The following is a 21455-nucleotide window of genomic DNA, read 5'->3' as shown; positions in this document are numbered from 1 at the left end:
TCCTTTCTCTCTCATTTTCGTCCTCTGTTCTCTCTCCTGAGTGAAACCCTAGTTCTCTCTCTCTTGTCTCTGTTTAATTTTTGTGAGAATGAGTTCCAAAAAAGCGAAGAAAGAGTCCCAAATTCGTCCAAAAAGGCTGAGGAATCCACTAAGTACATCGCTCGTAGAGGATCTGGTGTTATCAAACCAGTTCGTCGCAGTTCTTCTTCGTTTTCTCGTTACTCTGGAGGCAAAATTGGAGCGAAATTGTATTTTTCAAGCGACGAGGAGGAAGTTCTGGAAGTAGATCCGCTTCAGGTAGTCCCTGTTCCGGCGGAGGTGGTTGCTGAACTACCTCCTCCTGCTGTTGAAGTTGTCGGTGCTGAGAAAACTACGAAGGAAAGCCCTAAAAATGCTGCTCATGACGCCGTGGTGACGCCGGAGAAGGTTTCAGGCGACGGGGCGTCTCCACAGGGACAGAAGAGGCCTAGATCTGTCTAGAAGGACGACTACAGTGACTGGGATTCCTGCTACATGGCGTATTTTAGGGACAAGTACCCTCATGAATTTCCCCCAGATCTCTGAGCATGCAGCGTAACTATTACTAAACCCTAATTTTATGAATTTTGCCTAAATTTGAGTCCCTTTGACTGATTTTTGGTTGTGATATTCATTCCTTGTTTGATATTGTTGGGTAAAACTGTTGTTGTTTGGTTGTTGGTGTACAAAATAAACAATTGTGGTTGTTTTGACCTTTATTTATGTTGGGTATGGTTGTTGATTGTAGTTTTTGAGTTGAATATGTTGATTTCGTATTGGCATTGTTGGTGATTGCGGTTATAAATTGGGGGTGTTTGCTCGTGTGCTTATGTTGGTTGAAATTGTTGCTTTGGGTAAGGGAAATTTGTTGTTGTATTGTTATATTGGGCACTTGACTTGAATTCATTGGCTGCATGTTGTTATGGTTATATTGTGAGCATGAATTGCTTGGTGGTTTTTTGTTACTGCCTCTGAGTTGCTTGGCTTGTGTGGCTTTTTTTACAGTATGGCCTATGAATAGGTTGTTGTGGGTTGGTTATTGTTGATATGAGTCTATGGATTGGTTATTGTTGATATGAATAGCCTTTGGAATACTCTGGTTTGATGTGTGTTGATGTTGTTGCCTATGAGTCCCCACAGTTTGAGTCACTCCCTGTCATTGGTATTTTATGATGATGCTTTGAGTCCCTTTACCCACATTGCATCATAGATGTAGGTTTTCCATATGATGAAGGGATTCTTATGACTTGAGCCCATTACTTAAGGGAGCTCCAACATCTTCTAACAAAGGACGTTGTTGAGGTGCCTGTTAATGGTGGCTTATATGGTTAAACCAATCCCATCTGATGGAAAAAACAGACAATAACCAACCCATACTTTAAACACAGTGTCTACTTGTTAATGCTATGATTTCATTTGCCCAAAAAATTGTTGATTGTACAAAGTTCCATTTCAATAATAACTACCTACTAACACTGCCTACCTACTCTATTTAACATAATACACCTAACCATTACAAAACAAACAAAAACTTAGTTTTCAAGTTAATAGTTATGAGTGGCAGTCTTTGGTCTTCTGACTTGGTTGCTGATGAGTCCTTCATTTACAAAAAATTACTTGTTGTCTTGTTCATTTACAAAAAGTTGCATGTTCTTACTTGCTTGTGTGACCTTCAATCTGCATCTACTTCCATATCTTCACTTTCTGGTTGAGGTCCTATGGTTGGAACAAAGAGAGTGTTGAGATATTCCACTGTGTCTGCAATTAGTGTCCTGTCTACCTTCAAAATGTCCTCCAAAGTCCCTTGCCTGTCTTGCCTTGCTTTGCCCATATGTGGTGGATTGTAGTTGTTCCCTCCTTGTTTTTCCAATACCTTAATCATGCAAGCCTGTAGTGTGATCCAAGTGTACCTATTTAGTGTTGGATCAAACAACTCAAATGCCTCTGCCACTTTCTCAAGTAGCTCATCAATATTTTTTGGGAATGACTGGCATTGTATGGATTGAATTGCCTTGAACAAACCTAGGTCCAACACATTAAGGTCTGGTGATTGGGCAGGTTGGAAAACAAATTGAATGTTAAACCCATTAGCTTGTGTTGCTGCCAAAAACTCTTCATCTCCTGGTACTTGATGTGGCCTAGCATTATCCCATTGTATGATAATATTCTTTGATAATTGTGCTGGCCATTGTGCATGAATTGTTGGGATATTTTGTCTAAAATCATGTGCCTAATAGCTTCTTTGTTTACATTCTGAATTGCTTTAGTCTCCTGATGTGTCTATTTTATACAGTATTTTACCCCTGTCCCTTGGTCATAATTAGTAGTGTTTTAGGCTCTTTAGAGCCACTTTTATTACTAATTGGTGTTTTCTAGTGTTTTCGTAGATTTGGTTGACTTTTGCAGGGATTTATGCTTTTGGAGTATTTTTCCGAGATATTTTGGAGCAATCACGAGCATTGGAGAAACACGACCAGATTTTATAGCCCAGGGCCGGTTAGAGCCAGCGAACCGGTGATTAAGGGCTCGGTATAGGTGATACCGGGGCATTTGGACCGAGTATTCAAGACCGGAAGAGGAAACCCAGATTGGCCCGAAGAATTGGAGCCCAATCGTAGTCCAAATAGTGGCCCAAATGAGCCGCCCGGCCAAAGAGGCTGGCGCCCAGAGGTGCGCCCGGCCGGGCGGGAGAAGCTTAGGCTAGCGCCCGGCCGGGCGCGAGTTTAGTATTAGGAGCAAAAAAAGGCGCGCCCGATCGGGCGGTGCCTCGCCCGATCGGGCGCGTGTATTAATTAGTAGACGCTTAACGTCGTTTTAATTTGTTTTAGTTTAGGATTTTGTACGGAGTATAAATACTCCTCCGTAATACGATTTTAGTATCTCTTCTTCTCCTTTTTACTCTTTTTTTACTCTCTTAATTATTCTCTTAGAATTCTCTCTCTCAACTCTTGTTCTTGATTATTTCCATTAATTCCAGATTTATTTTGGTAACGATTCCTCTTCTCTTAATCTTAGTTATTTATTTTTTAATCATGTCTTATTTTATTGCTTTGATTAGTTTAGTTTTTACCATGTGTGAGTAGTTTTATTTCTAGGGTTTATGGGGATCCATAAATAATATGAAGGGGTAATTTTTTTGTTGTTAATTATCAAAGCTAGATTAATTTCCTATTGATTGGTTTAATGCTCTGCGACTAGATTTGCTCAGATCTTTTATGCATGAGTTTAACAATATTGATTCGAGATTCGACAGATGAGAATTGATGTTTAGGTCTAGTTTCAATAGGCAGGTTGATTTATAAATGGTTAGGTCGAGATTCAAAAGATGAGATTTAATACCGGTAAATTAATTTTGTGATTATAATACGTAGCGAAAGCCCTTTATAATCTGATTGATGTATGCTTTGATGAATGATTATTATATTTTACCCTGGAATATTATTTATTGGTGAACCTATGCCCTAGACCCCTTTATATATAGTTTTCTCCCTATTCTCATTCTTTGTAGTTTAGTTTCATACTCAAATATAAATATTGGTTACTTCATAATCTAGATTATTTGAGGTAATTAGGAATAGAAAGACTTGTTTCCCTGTGGAGATCGACCCTACTTCCCTATCTGCTTTAGTTAGAGGACTTAGGAAATTATTTTTGATTAGAGGATACGACTTTACCCTGTCAAAATTTGACGCCGTTGCCGGGGAGACGGTTTTATTTTTATTTCTGATTGTTTTTGTAGTCTAGATTATTTCCCTTTTGTCTCAGAGAGCGTTAGTTCTCTGAGACAAATCTCACATTTGCTTCTATTTAATTTTGTTTATGCCCAGGTGTTCCAGATCAGGTTACATCCCATTCGATCCTGAGATCGAACGTTCCTTCCATAGACAGAAAAATCTCTACAAGCAAATCCTGGCAGATTCTGGTGATAATAACAATAATCACCGCGATCCCCCAACACGTTCTAGCGATTCAGTGACATCATCAGACGCAGAATCAGAGATGACGACTCCAAAGAAGCTTAGTGATTATTCACAACCAAAGCTTACGGATTTTCCACATCTCACCCCTACTCCGGCTCTTGATGGGGTTCAATTTGAAATTAAACCTCAATTTATAACGATGATAGAGAGGAAGCAATTCAGTGGAGCCAAGGGTGAAGACCCGAATCTTCACATTGCCGACTATTGTCAATATTGCAACACCATCAGACAAGCCGGGGTCACTCAAGACCAAATCAGGGAGATTCTCTTTCCTTTCTCATTAACTGGAAAAGCTAAATTGTGGTTTAATGGTTTAAATAGAACTACACTTGGTATAACTGATTGGGAAACTCTTGTTCTGAATTTCTATAACAAGTATTATCCTACAGAGAGAACAGTCGTACTACGGAGTGCGATCCATAACTTTGCCCAAGAAGCCGATGAATTTTTATATGAGGCTTGGGAGAGGTTCAAGGATTTACAAAGAGATTTCCCCCACCATAATTTAGCACAATGGTAGTTAATCCAACCCTTTTATAATGGCCTTGGAAATTCTTCACGAATAATTTTAGACTCTACAGCTAGTGGGAGATTTATGAATCTTGATGTTGATGATGCAGGTCAGGTTATTGAAGACATGGCAATACACAATTCCCAGTATGGGAACCCTAGAGGATTCGCTAACAAGGGGAAGCATAGTGTCGACTCTGTATCCTTTTTGCAAGCTCAACTAACCTCTATTTGCCAAAAATTAGATAATCTGAGCACTGCTAATGTAGCCAATGTTTCTGCGATTAATAATAATTCTAATGAGGCTTTCTGTGAAAATTGTTGTATTGTAGGTCATTGGGAGCAGGATTGCAGGAATTCCGTGGAGCAAGTTAATGCCTTTCAAGCATATAGGCAGAATAACCCATACTCCAACACTTACAATCCTGGGTATCGGAATCATCCATACTTTTCCTACCGGAGCACTAATGTTCAAAATCCACCACCACAAGAACCACATACGCCAAAGCAACAACAGCAGAAATATTATCATCCCAATGCTAGCCAGAAGAACCAGCCACAACAACCCTCCTCATCTTTTGACCCTTCTCTGGTGGAAATTAGAGCAATGTTGGCCAATATGCAAAAGCACATGGAGAGCAGAGATGCGACAATTGATCAAATTCTAGCGCATAATAAAATTGTAGATAATCAAATTGCGCAACTCTCCGCTACCCTACAAGCCCGCCAACAGGGAGCCTTGCCGGCACAGCCTACTAGGCCTATGGATCAATCATTTGCAATTACTCTACGGAGTGGTTCAAACTATGAAGGGCCCTCTATGCCCAGAGTTGATGAACCTGTTTTATCAAATAATGCTAATCTTAATTCCGTTAAACCAAACAATGTAGTTGATAGCCCTGCAGGGCTAAAGGATAATACTAACATATCTAATTCTACATTGCAGGGTACAACTCCAGAGAAGGTGGCTAATCCAGACAAGAATAATAATGCTCCAAAGCCAATTATCAAACTTCCTTTCCCCAATCGTCAATTGAAGACAAACTTGGATAAGCAGTTTGGTAAGTTCCTGGAGGTGGTAAAAGATTTGAAGGTAACAGTGCCCTTTACTGAATTAATCACACAAATCCCCTCGTATGCAAAATTTATGAAAGAAATATTGACAAGGAAAAGGTCTATTAGTGAGGTAGAGACAGTAGCTTTCACTGCAGAGTGTAGTGTCGTACTTCAAAATAATTCTCCACCTAAATTAAAAGATCCGGGTAGTTTTTCTATCTCTTGTCATATTGGCAATCTCTTGATTGATAATGCATTATGTGATTTGGGTGCTAGTGTTAGCGTCATGCCATTATCTGTGTGTTCTAAGTTGAATATGGGTAAATTAAAAGCTACCAATATAACTCTACAAATGGCCGACCGTTCTTTCAAATACCCCTTAGGTGTTTTAGAGGATGTCCCCGTTAGAGTAGGTAAATTTTATATACCTGTAGATTTTGTTGTTCTTGATATGGTTGAGGATATGCAAACCCCAATTATTTTGGGTAGACCATTCCTTAACACTGCAGGATCAGTCATAGATGTAAGAAGTGGTAAGTTAACATTATCAGTAAGGGATGATAAAGTTGTTTTTAATCTGAACAATGCCCCTAAAAGCTCCATGACTGAGGAAAAATGTTTCAGTGTTAATGTGGTTGTAAATTATTCTAACAAGCCCCAAGCACTTGAAAAAGATCCCTTGGAGGCGGTATCTTATGTTGCATCCTTTTCAGATGAGATAGACAAATGGTAGAAGGAAGTCGATGCAATAGAAAGAGCACTCTACAATGTTGGTCTTGGTTTCGAGGATGAACAAGTGGAACCGATCGAGCAAGTTGTGCGAATCGAGCCTACGGTAAGTGTTCCGCCAAATCGAGTTGCAAGTGTTGAACACAATGACAATTTGGAGCAACGTTCGATCGAAGGAGGATTTTTAGTGCATAGCATTGAAGATCCCCCAGTCCAAGTCAAGGAGGATCCGCCAGATAAGGAGATTTGGCGTCCCACAGGGTATGTCAGGAAGCCGTATCGCAGCCTAAACACCGCTAGACCGGGTGAGAAACCACCCGATCAAGCGTTAGGCCAAGGGTCCTAGAAATTGTACTTGGTAAGAAGGTCGTGCGGGACCTAGATAAACCAGCGCTTTGCGGGAGGCAACCCGTATTTTTAATGCTTTTTAGTCTACTTTTTCTTTTCTTTTTCTTATGAGAGGAGAGATGAGGGAATTTAATGAGTTTTATGAGTGTGTATATAGGTTTGAAGGAAAAGAGTTAGCCGGATTTTGGGGACAAGAAGAAAATTAATATTTCGCCGATTTAGTCTCGGGCCCGACCGGGCGAAGCTCGCCCGATCAGGCGCGAGAGCAAGGATCTGAAAATAAGTAATTTCGCCCGACCGGGCGAGTGGCGCCCGACCGGGCGCGAAATTCGTCGTATACGGACTAATTTATCCGCCCGATCGGGTAAGCCTTGCCCGACCGGGCGCGAGAAGGGCGAAATTTTGAACCTCAAGATCGCCCGATCGGGCGAAGGGCGCCCTATCGGACGCGAGACCAGGTGAATTTTGGGCAATATAGATCGCCCGACCGGGCGCGAGAATCGGTCGAAATTTAATTGACAGATCGCCCGACCGGGCGAACGCCGCCCGACCGGGCGAACGCCGCCCGACCGGGCGCGAGGGCTAGCGTACCATTTGTGATTAGATCGCCTGACCGGGCGAGCTGGTGCCCAACCGGGCGCGAGCCCCAACCGTGCCTTACCTTCTTCTTTCTTCACCTTTTCTCATTCTTTCTTCTTACCTCCATAACTTTCTCTCTCTAAAACTCAAATTCTCTCTACCTTCTCTCTAAGATTTCTCCTCCATTACCAACCCAAATTCAAAACTCTTTACTTATTTGTGATCCTCTCTTCATCCTCTACACTTTCATATAAAAAATTTTCAGTTTTAATTCAATAAATTTTCAAACCCATTTCTTAAACATGGCTTCAAAGAGGGCTAGGTCCATTTTTGGTAGGAGCTTCAGTTCGAGGGAGGAATACGACCCGGACTTGCAACTCCCGTACTGGCCGACGATCCGGATTGTGAGCCGAGAGCAAAAGGAACGGCTAGAGCATTTGATCGGTCGTGAGGTAATTCCTTCTCGGTGGTTACACCGCCCTACCCTAGAATCATTTGGTTTGTATGATTTTGTAAAACGATTTTTGAATGACATTGGCATGAGAAAATTTGTTGAGATGCACTATCCTACATACCGAGAACTTACTTGTGAATTCCTGTCCACTTTCATGTTGTTAGTAGTAGAAATGGGCCAAATTTATTTTTCAGGTTAAAATAATAGAAATATTAGTTTAACTTTTGTAGAATTTTGTAAAATTTTTGAATTAAATTCTGAATTATCTCACTAGTGGCATGCGAACCATAAAAAGGGTGACTTATATTATGCTTTGACTGGTTTACTTACCCCGACCCGCAACATGCTAGTACCAAACCTATTCACCACCCTGTCCCAAAAATCTGGCAAAGATTTGCGGGTTTGTGTTTTTTAGGTAGGGCCGAGCCCCATAACGCTCAATCTAACGAACTAGCTGTCATAGGACATTATGTGTACGGGTACGGGAAATTGAACATTGGTAGGTTTATAGTTCACAATTTGAGTAGGCATGCCACAGCCAGCACCACTTCCAAGACCCCTATCCGTTTAGGTGGCCTTATCACTCGAATAGCGGTGAAAAAGGCCGGTTTTGTAGTAGACGGACCCCACCAGCCGACCAACTGTGGACCAGATACCTACATGACTGCTAGGTATTTTGAGGATGTGGGGTGGGTTAGACCGGATAGCGAGCAGACACCCTTTTGGTGTATTCGGACTGGGAATGAGCAACCTTTGCCCATTTTTCCCCTACCCAGTCCTGAATTGACCGTCTTTCCCCCATGGCAACCTTCTTACACTTATGATGTTTTAGTTTCCAACGCTAGGGGGCAGGCACCACCACCACCAGTTCCACCACCCCAGCCTCAGCCCGAGGTGGCTTTCTCTCCACCTCGTATGTCTCACTCCGTCCCTCATGATGACTCTGACCCAGTTTGGGATCTTCAGAGTATAGGTCAGGCCTTAGGACGTATCGAACATTCACATACTGACCTTAGGCGGATGGTAGGCTCCATAGACCAGAGATTAGGGTACCTAGAGAGGAACCAGGGTAAAGCTCTCTACCCTATGTACGATGATTATGCTCGTCGGAGCGACATTCCCTACGACGCTATTCACCCTGACTGGTTTCAGCCTCCACCCCAGGGATACAATAGGGGATCCCACTGCCCGTGGTATTTACACTGACTATTCTTCTTTCTTCGGGTACGGCCAGGACATTCCTTTCGGGGGACCGGCGTGGGGAGGGAGTTTTCACGCTGATTATTTTGGTGGTAGCTCTTCTGGTGCAGGTGGTGCAGGTGGTAGTGGAGGTGTAGGTTTCGGGTCGATGGATAAGGATGATGAGGACTAGCTATGCTGGGCTAGTTTCCGAGCCAATGAGGACATTGTCTGATTCCGGCTTGGGGGAGATTTTGGTTTGGTATTTTTCTTTTTCTCTTTTCTTTTATTTTTGGTGTGTTTTCTTAGGTTAGATTTCTCGCTTTCTAGGTTAGTTTTATTGCTTTTTTTATATATATAAAAATACAAAAAAATTGAAAAAAATAAAATCCAAAAATACGTTCCAATGAATTATAAATTATGCTTCCCTGTGCCCCTTACTTGAGAAAATTGTTTTGATTCTTGGTATTTGATGATAGGCATTGTGGATTAGTTGACCATGATTTGATGTTTGGTTGCCCTGAAACTTTACACGGTCAATTTTGTCCAACTACTTGTGAATATAGTGCTTGACTAGTTGATTTGGTAAGGAATGTGTGATAGTTCCATAGTTCCTGGTATGTCAATGAATTTGAGTATTGGTTTGCAACTATTAGTAATATTTATATGATTCATTATTATGCACATTGTGGAGGACGAAGGCATTTGTTCTTTTAGATAGCCTCCATATATTGTAGATACATTTGTTCCCTTCTTGCTACCCATGTTGTTGCCTTGACCTTTTGTTGTTTATTAGCCGCATTACAAGCATATTTTGCCCCATTGGTTACTAGTCCCAAGCTTGGCTTGGGGGAGCTATTAGTGAGTGAGGTGAGGGAGTTTTTAGTATGCTTCTTATTTGCACAATTTGGATGGGATTTGAGAAGTTGTTTTGTTGTTATTCATGTTTATTTTTGATGAGTTTGAGAGTTATATTTTCTTGAAAAATAAAGCATGATATTATGAAAAAAAGAGAGAAGTTCAAAGAAAAAAAAGTGTGAAAAAATAAGTGAACTTCGAAAGAAAAAAATATGTTCAAATGTTCTAGTTAGAGGTTGATCAAAAGAAAAAAATAGAAAAAAAATTCAAGTTTGGAAAATAAAGTTTGTTTATTCACTCTACTTCTTCATTATTATATCTTATGAGTGAAATTGTAAGAGTTGGGTTTATTTATTATGATTGGAGTATATTTGGTTGGTGTCTGAGTTGGTTATGTTGTTGGAGATGTATGATCATTATTTATTTTGATCATGGGTTTTATTAGGATATGGCTCCTTTAAGCATAGCTTTTCTCTCACTTATTCCCAAATTTATCCTACCCTTTACCCTAGCCTTACATTACAAGCTTTAAAGACCTTCTGACCTTTGTGCATAGAATTGTATGAATGTGAAAGTGTTGTTTATCAATGCAAGTTATGATTTGGCATATTTCGAGTCGACTAGTAGGATTGAGCGTTCATTGTTTTATACATACGAGAGTGTGAGTTGGGAGAGTAATGTTCACATAAAGGGGTTGGATGGAGAGCGATCGAGTACATATTTTACTCGCCACATAAATGAGAGTTGAGTGTGTGAGCACTAGTCTTGAATTCTATATGCTCTTGTGGTTTGCTCTATTTGACAATTGTTAGGGAAGAAAGGTAATTGGATGGATTTGATTGGTTGACTCTGAAGCATGTTTATTTGATTTACCCTGGATCGTTTGTGCTTGATTTTTACTTTTTGGGGTGAAGCATATTTATTGATTCATTGATGGGATCTTTGCTTAGGGACAAGCAAAGGTTTGGCTTGGAGGAGTTTGATGTGTCTATTTTATACAGTATTTTACCCCCGTCCCTTGGTCATAATTAGTAGTGTTTTTGGCTCTTTAGAGCCACTTTTATTACTAATTGGTGTTTTCTAGTGTTTTTGTAGATTTGGTTGACTTTTGCAGGGATTTATGCTTTTGGAGTATTTTCCCGATGATATTTTGGAGCAATCACGAGCATTGGAGAAACACAACCAGATTTTATAGCCCAGGGCCGGTTAGAGCCATCGAACCGGTGATTAAGGGCTCGGTATAGGTGATACCGGGGCATTTGTGTAGGGAATTATAGGTACTACGCAACGGAAATACATGAATCATATTCATACAGTACCTAATCCCAAGATCTAATGCATAACACATAAAGAACATATAATCGTACCTTTGAAGCGTGATTCCACGTGCGATCGAGCAAGAACAATGGGAGATAAAGAACCCCAAGAGTGATTCCTCTACTTAGTCCACGAGCATGGATTAAAACTCCACTAATTCTAGTTAGTTGTGACTGAACACTTCAATCAACCTTCAACGGAGATTTGAGCCACGAACACACCACAACACCACCCACGCACCACCACACGCCCCACCCACAAGGGAGGGCCGTACGGACAGGGAGGAGAGAGATAGGGCCAAGTAGAGAGAGAGAGTTAGGGTTTTGGGATGCTTGGTTGCTTGTGTGACAATTTACTGTATGTTAATTGTTGTGTCTTGAAACCCTAGGCATGGTTTATATTTGTAGATCATATCTAGATATAAAACCATGTCAAGTCCAAAACCCATTAGACTCTTCTAGCTATCCAAGCCCAATTATCAACATGGTATGTCATGTACTCATGAGGCCCAATAATGGGCCTCTAACTTGTTTAACCCAATACTCTTATGTGTGACCTTGTAGGATCCATTCTATAAGGCTTTGGGCCATTAAGCTAGCCCACAGATCAATTGTCATATCTAGCACCAAACATTGACGACCCTATAGAATGAACTTATTATCTCCATAATAGTGATCCTTGATATATCTAGTAATTGCACTTATCGAAGACATAACTCCTTCAATCTCCCACTCGTCTGAGACAAGTGCGCAATATTCAAATTCCTTAAGTCAATGTGTGTCGATTTGATAATATGATTGCATCTCATGTCGTGATCATAGTAGTCTACAAATCTTTTCTTGAAAACTGAGTGAGAATTACAAAACAAATGGTTACTATGTAATCCATTTGAGCACGGCCATGCATTTTCTGAATTCTCCCTCTTAAAGGGGCCAAAACACATTCCTAATTAAATAGGTAGACTCTATCCAATCTTGTGGCAACCAAAGCTCCCACTCAACTTCTGAAATAACCGGGAAACACCCTTTATAATCTCCAGTTACGGGCAGACGTTTGAGTGTACCACAGCCATAACATCCATTAAATGAAATCAATGTTCCACTCATGTCAAAGGAATCCACTAATATATCCGGAAGTTCTATACTTGAACTTCAAAGTAGGTCAATAGTTCGGTCATGCATCATTCATGCATATCCATGTGATTGACCGAGCATCATCACTATGCTCCTATAGCCCATGAAACTGCACTATCCAATCAATCTTACATGCTAGTCCAATTTATGAAATCATTTATGTCCAGTTTAATGATTCCGAACTAGGAACTTAAATAATGTATGAATTTAGTTCACCTGTGGGGTTTCATTCAACAGGTCATCAACCTGATGAGCCCGTCAATTCATAATTATTTTGGACATTTTATTTAATCTTGAAACCACGATTAAATAAGATTGAAACTTTGTTTCAATTGATAAACATAATTCTGCAAATGAATGTATTATATATGTAACTTGTTTTTCTCCAAAAACAAATACAACTTCTAATTACATCAATTTCCTCAATCCAATTTCATTAGCATGTTTCTCATGCTTTGGAAATGGAAGGGGTTTAGAAAGTAGAGTTCATGAGACATTCTCATAAACATGAATTTTGCGATTTCTAAATCTTATAATCATTTTCATCTCCATACACTAAGAATTTTCCTTCGTCCTTTCGCATGGAACTTTGGAATTTCTAATTTGTATTCCAACGTTATATTGGATTTTGATTGAAATCTATCGTCACTTGTTCTAAAACACGTGAATCAAATTGATGAGTATAGTCCATGGCATGCATGATGCATCCTTTGCGAATTGCAGCACTCAAAACCTTGGGTTCATCAACCTTTCTCAAAGTATTGAATCATTTAGCAATGTGCCATGTTACATGGGATTAAAACTCCTTTCAATATAATGTTGAACCTTATCAGAATCTTATCAATATAAGCTTCTTAACCAAACTCAAACATCAATCAAAACCTATCTCTATAGATTTTGAATCCCAAATGTACTCATCATTCTCTTCAAGGTTTTTCATACAAAATGCACTACCCACCACTTGACTCTTCAAGCAATGAATAATTTGCTCTTTATACTAGACCAAGAAGACTTCATAGCTCCCACTAAACATCTTGTACACACAAGACCTTTTCTTCATTTTACGAGAACATCAAACAATTTGATTAACTCAAAATTAAGAACACTAACTCCATGATGCTATGCATCCCTAGGATTATTGGATCTTCAAACTTTTGATTGTATCATATATAAATCTTCTTTCATGAACAATTTCAATAAAGTGTTTTGAAGTCCATCTACCATATCTTATAAGGTAGTAATCACTAAAATATCTTTAATAGATCTTTGCAACACGACTAATATAAAGTTTTCATCGTAGTCATAGTCATACTATGAATTAGTTGAATCCTTTAATAAGTATTTGCCTTAGTTAGAAAATATTTTTCTTTCTTGTATGTTTTGCTTATAATGGGTCTCACCCAATTAGGCAAATTATTCAAGTGTCATACACTTGCTTACAGATTTAGAATCTATTTCAGATTTCCTGGTTTTTAAACCACTTGGAGTCATTACTTGTCAAATCATCTTTGTTACTTGCATAATCATCATGTTCCAAAATGAATATTTTAGAACTCTTAATCAATCTGAAATCATATTTCTTTGGCTAAGTTTTACATATGCTAGTCATCATTGTGGGTTTTGATGCAACAATTGAAACTTATACAACAACTTTGTTTAGTTTCAATGAGAAACGACAATTGAGGATGTGCACTTGGAATGTACTACCTTCGACACATGGTTATTATTCCCATTACACTTAATGAGACCATGCGTTGTCACTTGTAACATGAGGTGAATCATGCTCATATTGTTGCTTTGATTTGATTACTTCTCAAATTTCTTCAAGATTTTCGAAATCACTTTTCTTGAACTCTTTCAAGGCTCTCGAACTTTTCGAGATTCTTATACTAAGGCTACCTTTTTGAGGAGGCACATTTAGCATAGGGTGAACCAACCATGGTTTGAGCCATGTTTGTTCGTTGCTTTTCTCGAACTCTTTCGAGATTTATACTACTCCCACTTGACCTTTTGGAACAATTTCCATAAGGGCACCTACTTGAGCAACAAACATTTTGTGCTAAGTATGATTTGTGTAGTAGTACCCCGTGCTCTGTATAGGAATTGATCGTGCATTAAACGATTTAATACAACTTTTATTCCTTGCTTTGTAGAAAGACTTTATAAGAACTCTTCTTATCCATATCACATATGAAACCTTTGCTACAATTTGATTTGACCTATGTTTCTTTGTTTAGTTTTGTAGCTTATCTTAAAAGTATATCCCTTGAACAATGGTTGGAAGATAGGTAATTTTCATCCATTATCAAAATATATCTCATATAGATTGATAGCTCCCTTCATAAACACTTCACAAGGTTTTCTTTCGAAGTTTGTCGTAAAATGATTTCACAACTCTTGGATGTTCATCAAGGTCTTGGCTTAAATTTTCATTATTACGATCATATCGCAATATTTTGAATGTGTTGCCAAGTAAATGTCTTGACTCAAATTTTCACAATACAATCATATTGTAATGCAATTATTATCTTGTCAAGTTGATACTGAACTTCATACTGAACCTTTTGAACATTTTCAAAATTTTCATACTTATGCTTCAACTAAGCACATGTGATCATATCACAAATGAAGTTTCATTGTCCTTCTCTAGCCTTTGAACCTTTGGTTTTCTTACATCGATATGTATTCGACCTTGAGTTCTCATCATCATTTCTCTAAATGGTGACTTTGTCAATACTTTCAAATTAGAATGATATTTACATATATCAATGGATTCATAATCCAATGATATTGAAAGTCCATCCCTTTGGATCTTTCGCATGCAATGTTCATTTTTCATTCGAATTAATTGACATTTTAGAGACAATTTATATATATAGAAATGGTTTAATAATTTCTATCATATAGAATTTTGAACCTATTTAGCAATCTCAAAACACATAAGGACTCAATGAAGCATAGAATAACATTTATTCCACGTTTTTTTTTAATCTTCGATGTTTAGTCTTTACTAACATTGAATGGTGTTTTGATAATGGCAAATTTGAATAACATTTATTTAATTCTAGCCAATTACAAGGTAAGGTGAAATATAGCTTTTACTTGTAAAGTTGCAACTTTTACTTCTAAACTCGTAGATTCTACTTGTGAAGTAGCAACATTTGCTTCTAAACTTGTAGATTTATTTCTCCTTTAGCCATACTTCTTCATTTAGTTTAACCTCATTCTCAATGAGAGAGAACTAAACAAGACATCATATGTCCAAGAAGTAGCAATGTGCTAAATCAATTTCTATAATATACTTCTTAAATTGGAACATTTCCATTCTTTTACCTTCCAACTATATGAGGTAATTTCTAATCAATTGGAATTGGTCCATTTGATTTGAAACATTGTTGTTCATAACAACTTTTAGCACGTAAGTAGTTCTAGGTTTGAGAAGTAGCAACTTGTTTGCATTTCTTGGCCTATAACTTCTTAATGTAATCCTCACATATTCCTAAACCTTTCCCATTTGAGCCACTTAGAACACTTCTCTTAGGTTCAAAATGATGCTTTGCTTAACTACTTTAAGCACATTTCATGATTTTGCTAAGTCTATTCAATCATCATTCATATTATAGTTTAATCAACTATTTAACTCTTATATAAAGTGGATGAAGAATAGCGTCATTTGATCAACTTTTGATCATAGAGATTTCCAATCACTTTCTTATATTCAATCATATTGAAGATAAGAGATTTTATTGGACTTCTATACTTGTCTTTTAGAGAGTTTGTACCTCCTATCTCATTGTATCCCTTGAAACACTTTTCAAAATGAAGATGTGTTGGAATTTTACTCAAACATTTTGAATAAAACCAACCTTAGACATGTGACATGGATTTTTAAAACTTGCCTTTTAGAACCATCTTAGCAAAGTTGGAATATAGGTTTATGGATTATCTTTTAACCTTTTGAGAACGTTTCTCAACTTTATTTTCAATCGAGGAGATTATAATAATAAAATGAGAACGACATGTTACTTAAAAGTAAACGCAAAATTCAATTATGTTTAATAAAAATTTTAAAGTACCATAAGCGATTATAAAACTGGTAACTTTAAAACATTCATTCAATTTAATTGATCCCTATTGAATAGAATGATTCCAAGATCCTTTATTTGTGCAATGATTTACCGGACTTTGGCCCTACCATCAACCATTACATTTTCAAGGTGAGTAAACTCTTTACTGATTACAACTCTTTGTAATTCTTGGTTGAATAATTAACCATCACATGTTTAGTTATTACCCTTAGCTTCAAGGCTCTAAACTCTTTAGGTAACCTTGTTGAGTATAACCAATCAAAATTGTAAAATTTGTTTTACCCCCACTCCCCTAATATATAATATGACACCCTGCTTTGGCATGACCCATCATAAATATCAAAGGTTTCATCGAGTTTTTGATTGGAAAAGCTACCTCAATATTACTGGGACCTAGATTCATTATGTTGTGATTATTTAGTGAACTCTAGCGCATCATCAAACAACATAAATAAAATATAACATGCATAATCTACTAATGCATAAATAAAATATGACATAGTATGTCCCCTTAAACCTAAGAAAACTAATAAAGCAAAAGCTCCTACTTGAACCTTCATGGATCTCATCCATCTTGCTCCTTTGGGCCTCCACTCCATGGATTCTTGGATTAACTGCAACCTGTAATAATACTATTCTATTCTATCTACTACTTAAATAAAATAAAATAAATTACAAAAATACTTAACGGTACGCAGACCGTATTTAGATTACAAAAATACGAAACGATGCGCAGATCGTATTTAGAATCTATAGGGCCATACTAGTCATTATATAGCAATAAATAACATCATATATTATAAATTTCCACATAATAAATCACTCATCATGCTTTCCTAAACTACAACATCGAATGTTCATAATTAAGGAAACATGGCACCAAAATATCTCATATTTTAATTAATGCAATTAGATAATATCATATATTATTCATGAACATCAATAAAATATCATATATTCTAAATTAGTCATGAGATAGAATCAAATCTTATTTTAATCCTAAAATATAAATCATATTTATCCTCAAAGATTATCCTAACAAAGTTAGGAAATTCTATCCTAATTACTAGACAATCACAAAATTTTAAATCAATTATATCCAATATTAATTATGGGATAATAACATTATTTAAATCAATTATTATCCTTTTGGAATATGCTCAAAATATCCTAACAAATCTTATCCAAAATTAACCACTTTAATTATGGATAATTACCAATTTAACAACTTTAAATATGGATAATATCAAATATAACAACTTTTGAATATTTGATTTTATCCTAAAATAAAAAATTTTATCCAAATAAAATCGATTTTATCTTTCAAAATAAAAGATCATATTTTCAAAATATTTTATCTCATCCAAAATAAAACTGATTTTATCCCAAAATAATTCATAATTATCTTGAAATAATTTTTCAAAACAGTTTTTTTTTTTTTTTTTTTAAAAAACCGCAAGCCACCACCGCCGGCCACCGTGGTTGGCTAGCCGAAGCTAGCCACGGTGGCTGGCTTCCATAACAGCAGCCACTGCCGTAAGGCAGCAGCGGGCAGCTGCTCTGGCAGTGGTGGCAGCAGCCATGCAACACTTGCACGCTGCTGCCCACAGCCACCCCGACCTCCGCCCTCCCCTTCCCTCCCTCTTGGACCACCACCTGGTCGGCAGGCGTCGTGGCTACGCCACCCAGCCGCGGTTGCCGACCAAAATAATAATTTTTTTTTGTTTTTAATTTAATTAAAATAACATTTATTAAAATTAAATTAAATCAGTCCATAAGATTAAAATTAAATCACATTCAACTTTAAAATTAGGGTTCATCATAAAATTAATCCCAATTTAATTCTAACTTTTAAAATTAAATCGATCATCATACATAAAACACTTTTATGCATAAATCAATCCGATTAAAATTATGAATCATAAATAAATCGAATTAAATCAAAATCAAGCACAAAAATCATATTTTAGGGCTAGGAATTTCGAAAAATTCGAAAAATAGGGTTAGGGGTTCGAAATTTTCGAACATATTAGGGCTAAAATTCGGCCTCTTCATGGCTATTTTGAGCATAATTAAATCATATTTAATCGATTCCAAAAGTTTAATCACATTAAATATAATAATTGAACCATAATTAAATTAATCTCCCGCTTAATTGAATTAAAATTGTGGACTATCAAAGAATTATAGTCAATATGCGTAAATGCAATAGGCTAACTGATACCACTGTAGGGAATTATAGGTACTACGCAGCGGAAATACATGAATCATATTCATACAGTACCTAATCCAAAGATCTAATGCATAACACATAAAGAACATATAATCGTACCTTTGAAGCGTGATTCCACGTGCGATCGAGCAAGAACAATGGGAGATAAATAACCCCAAGCGTGATTCCTCTACTTAGTCCACGAGCATGGATTAAACCTCTACTAATGCTAGTTAGTTGTGACTGAACACTTCAATCAACCTTCAATGGAGATTTGAGCCACGAACACACCACAACACCACCCACGCACCACCACACGCGCCACCCACAAGGGAGGGCCGTACAGACAGGGAGGAAAGAGATAGGGCCAAGTAGAGAGAGAGAGTTAGGGTTTTGGGATGCTTGGTTGCTTGTGTGACAATTTACTGTATGTCAATTGTTGTGTCATGCAACCCTAGGCATGGTTTATATTTGTAGATCATATCTAGAAATAAAACCATGTCAAGTCCAAAACCAATTAGACTCTTCTAGCTATCCAAGCCCAATTATCAACATGGTATGTCATGTACTCATGAGGCCAATTAATGGGCCTCTAACTTGTTTAACCCAATACTCTTATGTGTGACCTTGTAGGATCCATTCTATAAGGCTTTGGGCCATTAAGCTAGCCCAAAGATCAATTGTCATATCTAGTACCAAACATTGACGACCCTATAGAATGAACTTATTATCTCCATAATAGTGATCCTTGATATATCTAGCAATTGCACTTATCGAAAACATAACTCCTTCAATTTGGACCGAGTATTCAAGACCGGAAGAGGAAACCCAGATTGGCCCGAAGAATTGGAGCCCAATCGTAGTCCAAATAGTGGCCCAAATGAGCCGCCCGACCAAAGAGGCTGGCGCCCGGAGGCGCGCCCGGCCGGGCGGGAGAAGCTTAGGCTGGCGCCCGGTGACGCGCTCGGCCGGGCGCGAGTTTAGTATTAGGAGCAAAAAAAGGCGCGCCCGATCGGGCGGTGCCTCGCCCGATCGGGCGCGTGTATTTTTTATTAGACGCTTAACGTCGTTTTAATTTGTTTTAGTTTAGGATTTTGTACGGAGTATAAATACTCCTCCGTAATAAGATTTTAGTATCTCTTCTTCTCCTTTTTACTCTTTTTTTACTCTCTTAATTATTCTCTTAGAATTCTCTCTCTCAACTCTTGTTCTTGATTATTTCCATTAATTCCAGATTTATTTTGGTAACGATTCCTCTTCTCTTAATCTTAGTTATTTATTTTATTCCTTTAATCATGTCTTATTTTATTGCTTTGATTAGTTTAGTTTTTACCATGTGTGAGTAGTTTTATTTCTAGGGTTTATGGGGATCCATAAATAATATGAAGGGGTAATATTTTGTTGTTAATTATCAAAGCTAGATTAATTTCCTATTGATTGGTTTAATGCTCTGTGACTAGATTTGCGCAAATCTTTTATGCATGAGTTTAACAATATTGATTCGAGATTCGACAGGTGAGAATTGATGTTTAGGTCTAGTTTCAATAGACAGGTTAATTTATAAATGGTTAGGTCTAGATTCGAAAGATGAGATTTAATACCGGTAAATTAATTGTGTGATTATAATACGTAGCGAAAGCCCTTTATAATCTGATTGATGTATGCTTTAATGAATTATTATTATATTTTACCCTGAAATATTATTTATTGGTGAACCTATGCCCTAGATCCCTTTATATATAGTTTTCTCCCTATTCTCATTCTTTGTAGTTTAGTTTCATACTCAAATATAAATATTGGTTACTTCATAATCTAGATTATTTGAGGTAATTAGGAATAGAAAGACTTGTTTCCCTGTGGAGATCGACCCTACTTCCCTATCTGCTTTAGTTAGAGGACTTAGGAAATTATTTTTGATTAGGGGATACGACTTTACCCTGTCATCTCCATTGTGCATGCTTCTCTGTTTTTGCTTTTCTTTTTTGCCCTCTCATGTTTCACAAAAGGGAACAAACCATACTTCCCTGAGTGAATAAGAGTCCCATCTGCAGCATAAAGTGGTTTGCCTACCATTCTCATGAACATTGCCTTTATCTTAAACCTTTTAGACTGTTGTGCTCTGTATGGGACCTCTTCATTTGGGGTTAGATAGAAAGTCCTTGTCTTTGGGTTTAGGTAGAACCACTTCTCATCAATGTGTATGTGATGTTGCATATCCATAATTGTAGGGTCCCCCTCACTTGGAATTGGATGAATGTGTTGCAAAACCCACTTAAGCCTTGCAACTTTGTGATTTTCTGATAATGCTGGGTGATTACTTGCTGACACTGCCCTAAATCTGCCCCTTTTCTTCAACCTGTGTATCACCATATGATTGATATGTAGAGCAGCACCATAGCTTCTGTTTGTGGTTCTCTTGTAAAGTGGGACAAACATAAGCCACTCATCAGAGTATTCAAATGGCTTGCGACCAGTTTTCCCTAACTTTTTGGTTCTCACATCCACTACTTCTCCCAGTTGCATGTGTTGTTTAATTACTTTTAGCCACCTGCTTGTAGTAGATTTGTGTACATGATGTTTCTTTGCCAATGAGGTCAGCATTCCTCTTAGCAGTGTGTCTCCTACCATATTAAGCAGAATACATCAACAATCTGCCTTTTTTCTTCAATGTTTAATTCTCTGCTGCTCCTCACAAATAAGTGTTGCTGATTTTGTTGCTCTGTATCTGTTTCTGATTCTGCTGATGAGATGTGTTCATGTTGTTGCTGCTGAGTTGCCTCTTCAGTTTTTGACCCAGAAGAACTGGAATTTTCTTCCATCACCAATTCCTGCTCCATGAGCAGTTGGTTTATGTTGAAAAAATCATCCAACATTTCTGCCATGAGTCTCTTATTTTTTTTTCAGATTTGATGGTAGGTGATGAAGTGGAGGTGACTTGCCTTTTTTTGGGAGCTTTCGGTGGAGCCTAATTCGTGCACAAATTCACTAATGCTG

The 21455-nt window shown here is 37.7% G+C and overlaps 1 protein-coding gene across 1 annotated transcript; it reads right to left on the bottom strand.

The window, feature by feature from the left end:
- Positions 1–1690: 1690 nt before the first annotated feature.
- On the bottom strand, positions 1691–20984 carry LOC110692635. The gene is made up of 2 exons (XM_021869667.1): positions 20398–20984; positions 1691–2156 (listed from the first exon to the last, which is right to left on the bottom strand). Exons 1-2 carry the CDS (start codon positions 20982–20984, stop codon positions 1691–1693), a joined length of 1053 nt encoding a protein of 350 aa, XP_021725359.1.
- Positions 20985–21455: the final 471 nt, after the last annotated feature.

The sequence above is a fragment of the Chenopodium quinoa genome, unplaced genomic scaffold, assembly GCF_001683475.1.
Source record: "Chenopodium quinoa cultivar QQ74 unplaced genomic scaffold, ASM168347v1, whole genome shotgun sequence".
In the NCBI taxonomy this organism is placed as follows: Eukaryota; Viridiplantae; Streptophyta; class Magnoliopsida; order Caryophyllales; family Amaranthaceae; genus Chenopodium; species Chenopodium quinoa.
The sequence above is the reverse complement of the archived record's forward strand: the minus strand, read 5'-3'. Positions and strand labels throughout refer to the sequence as shown.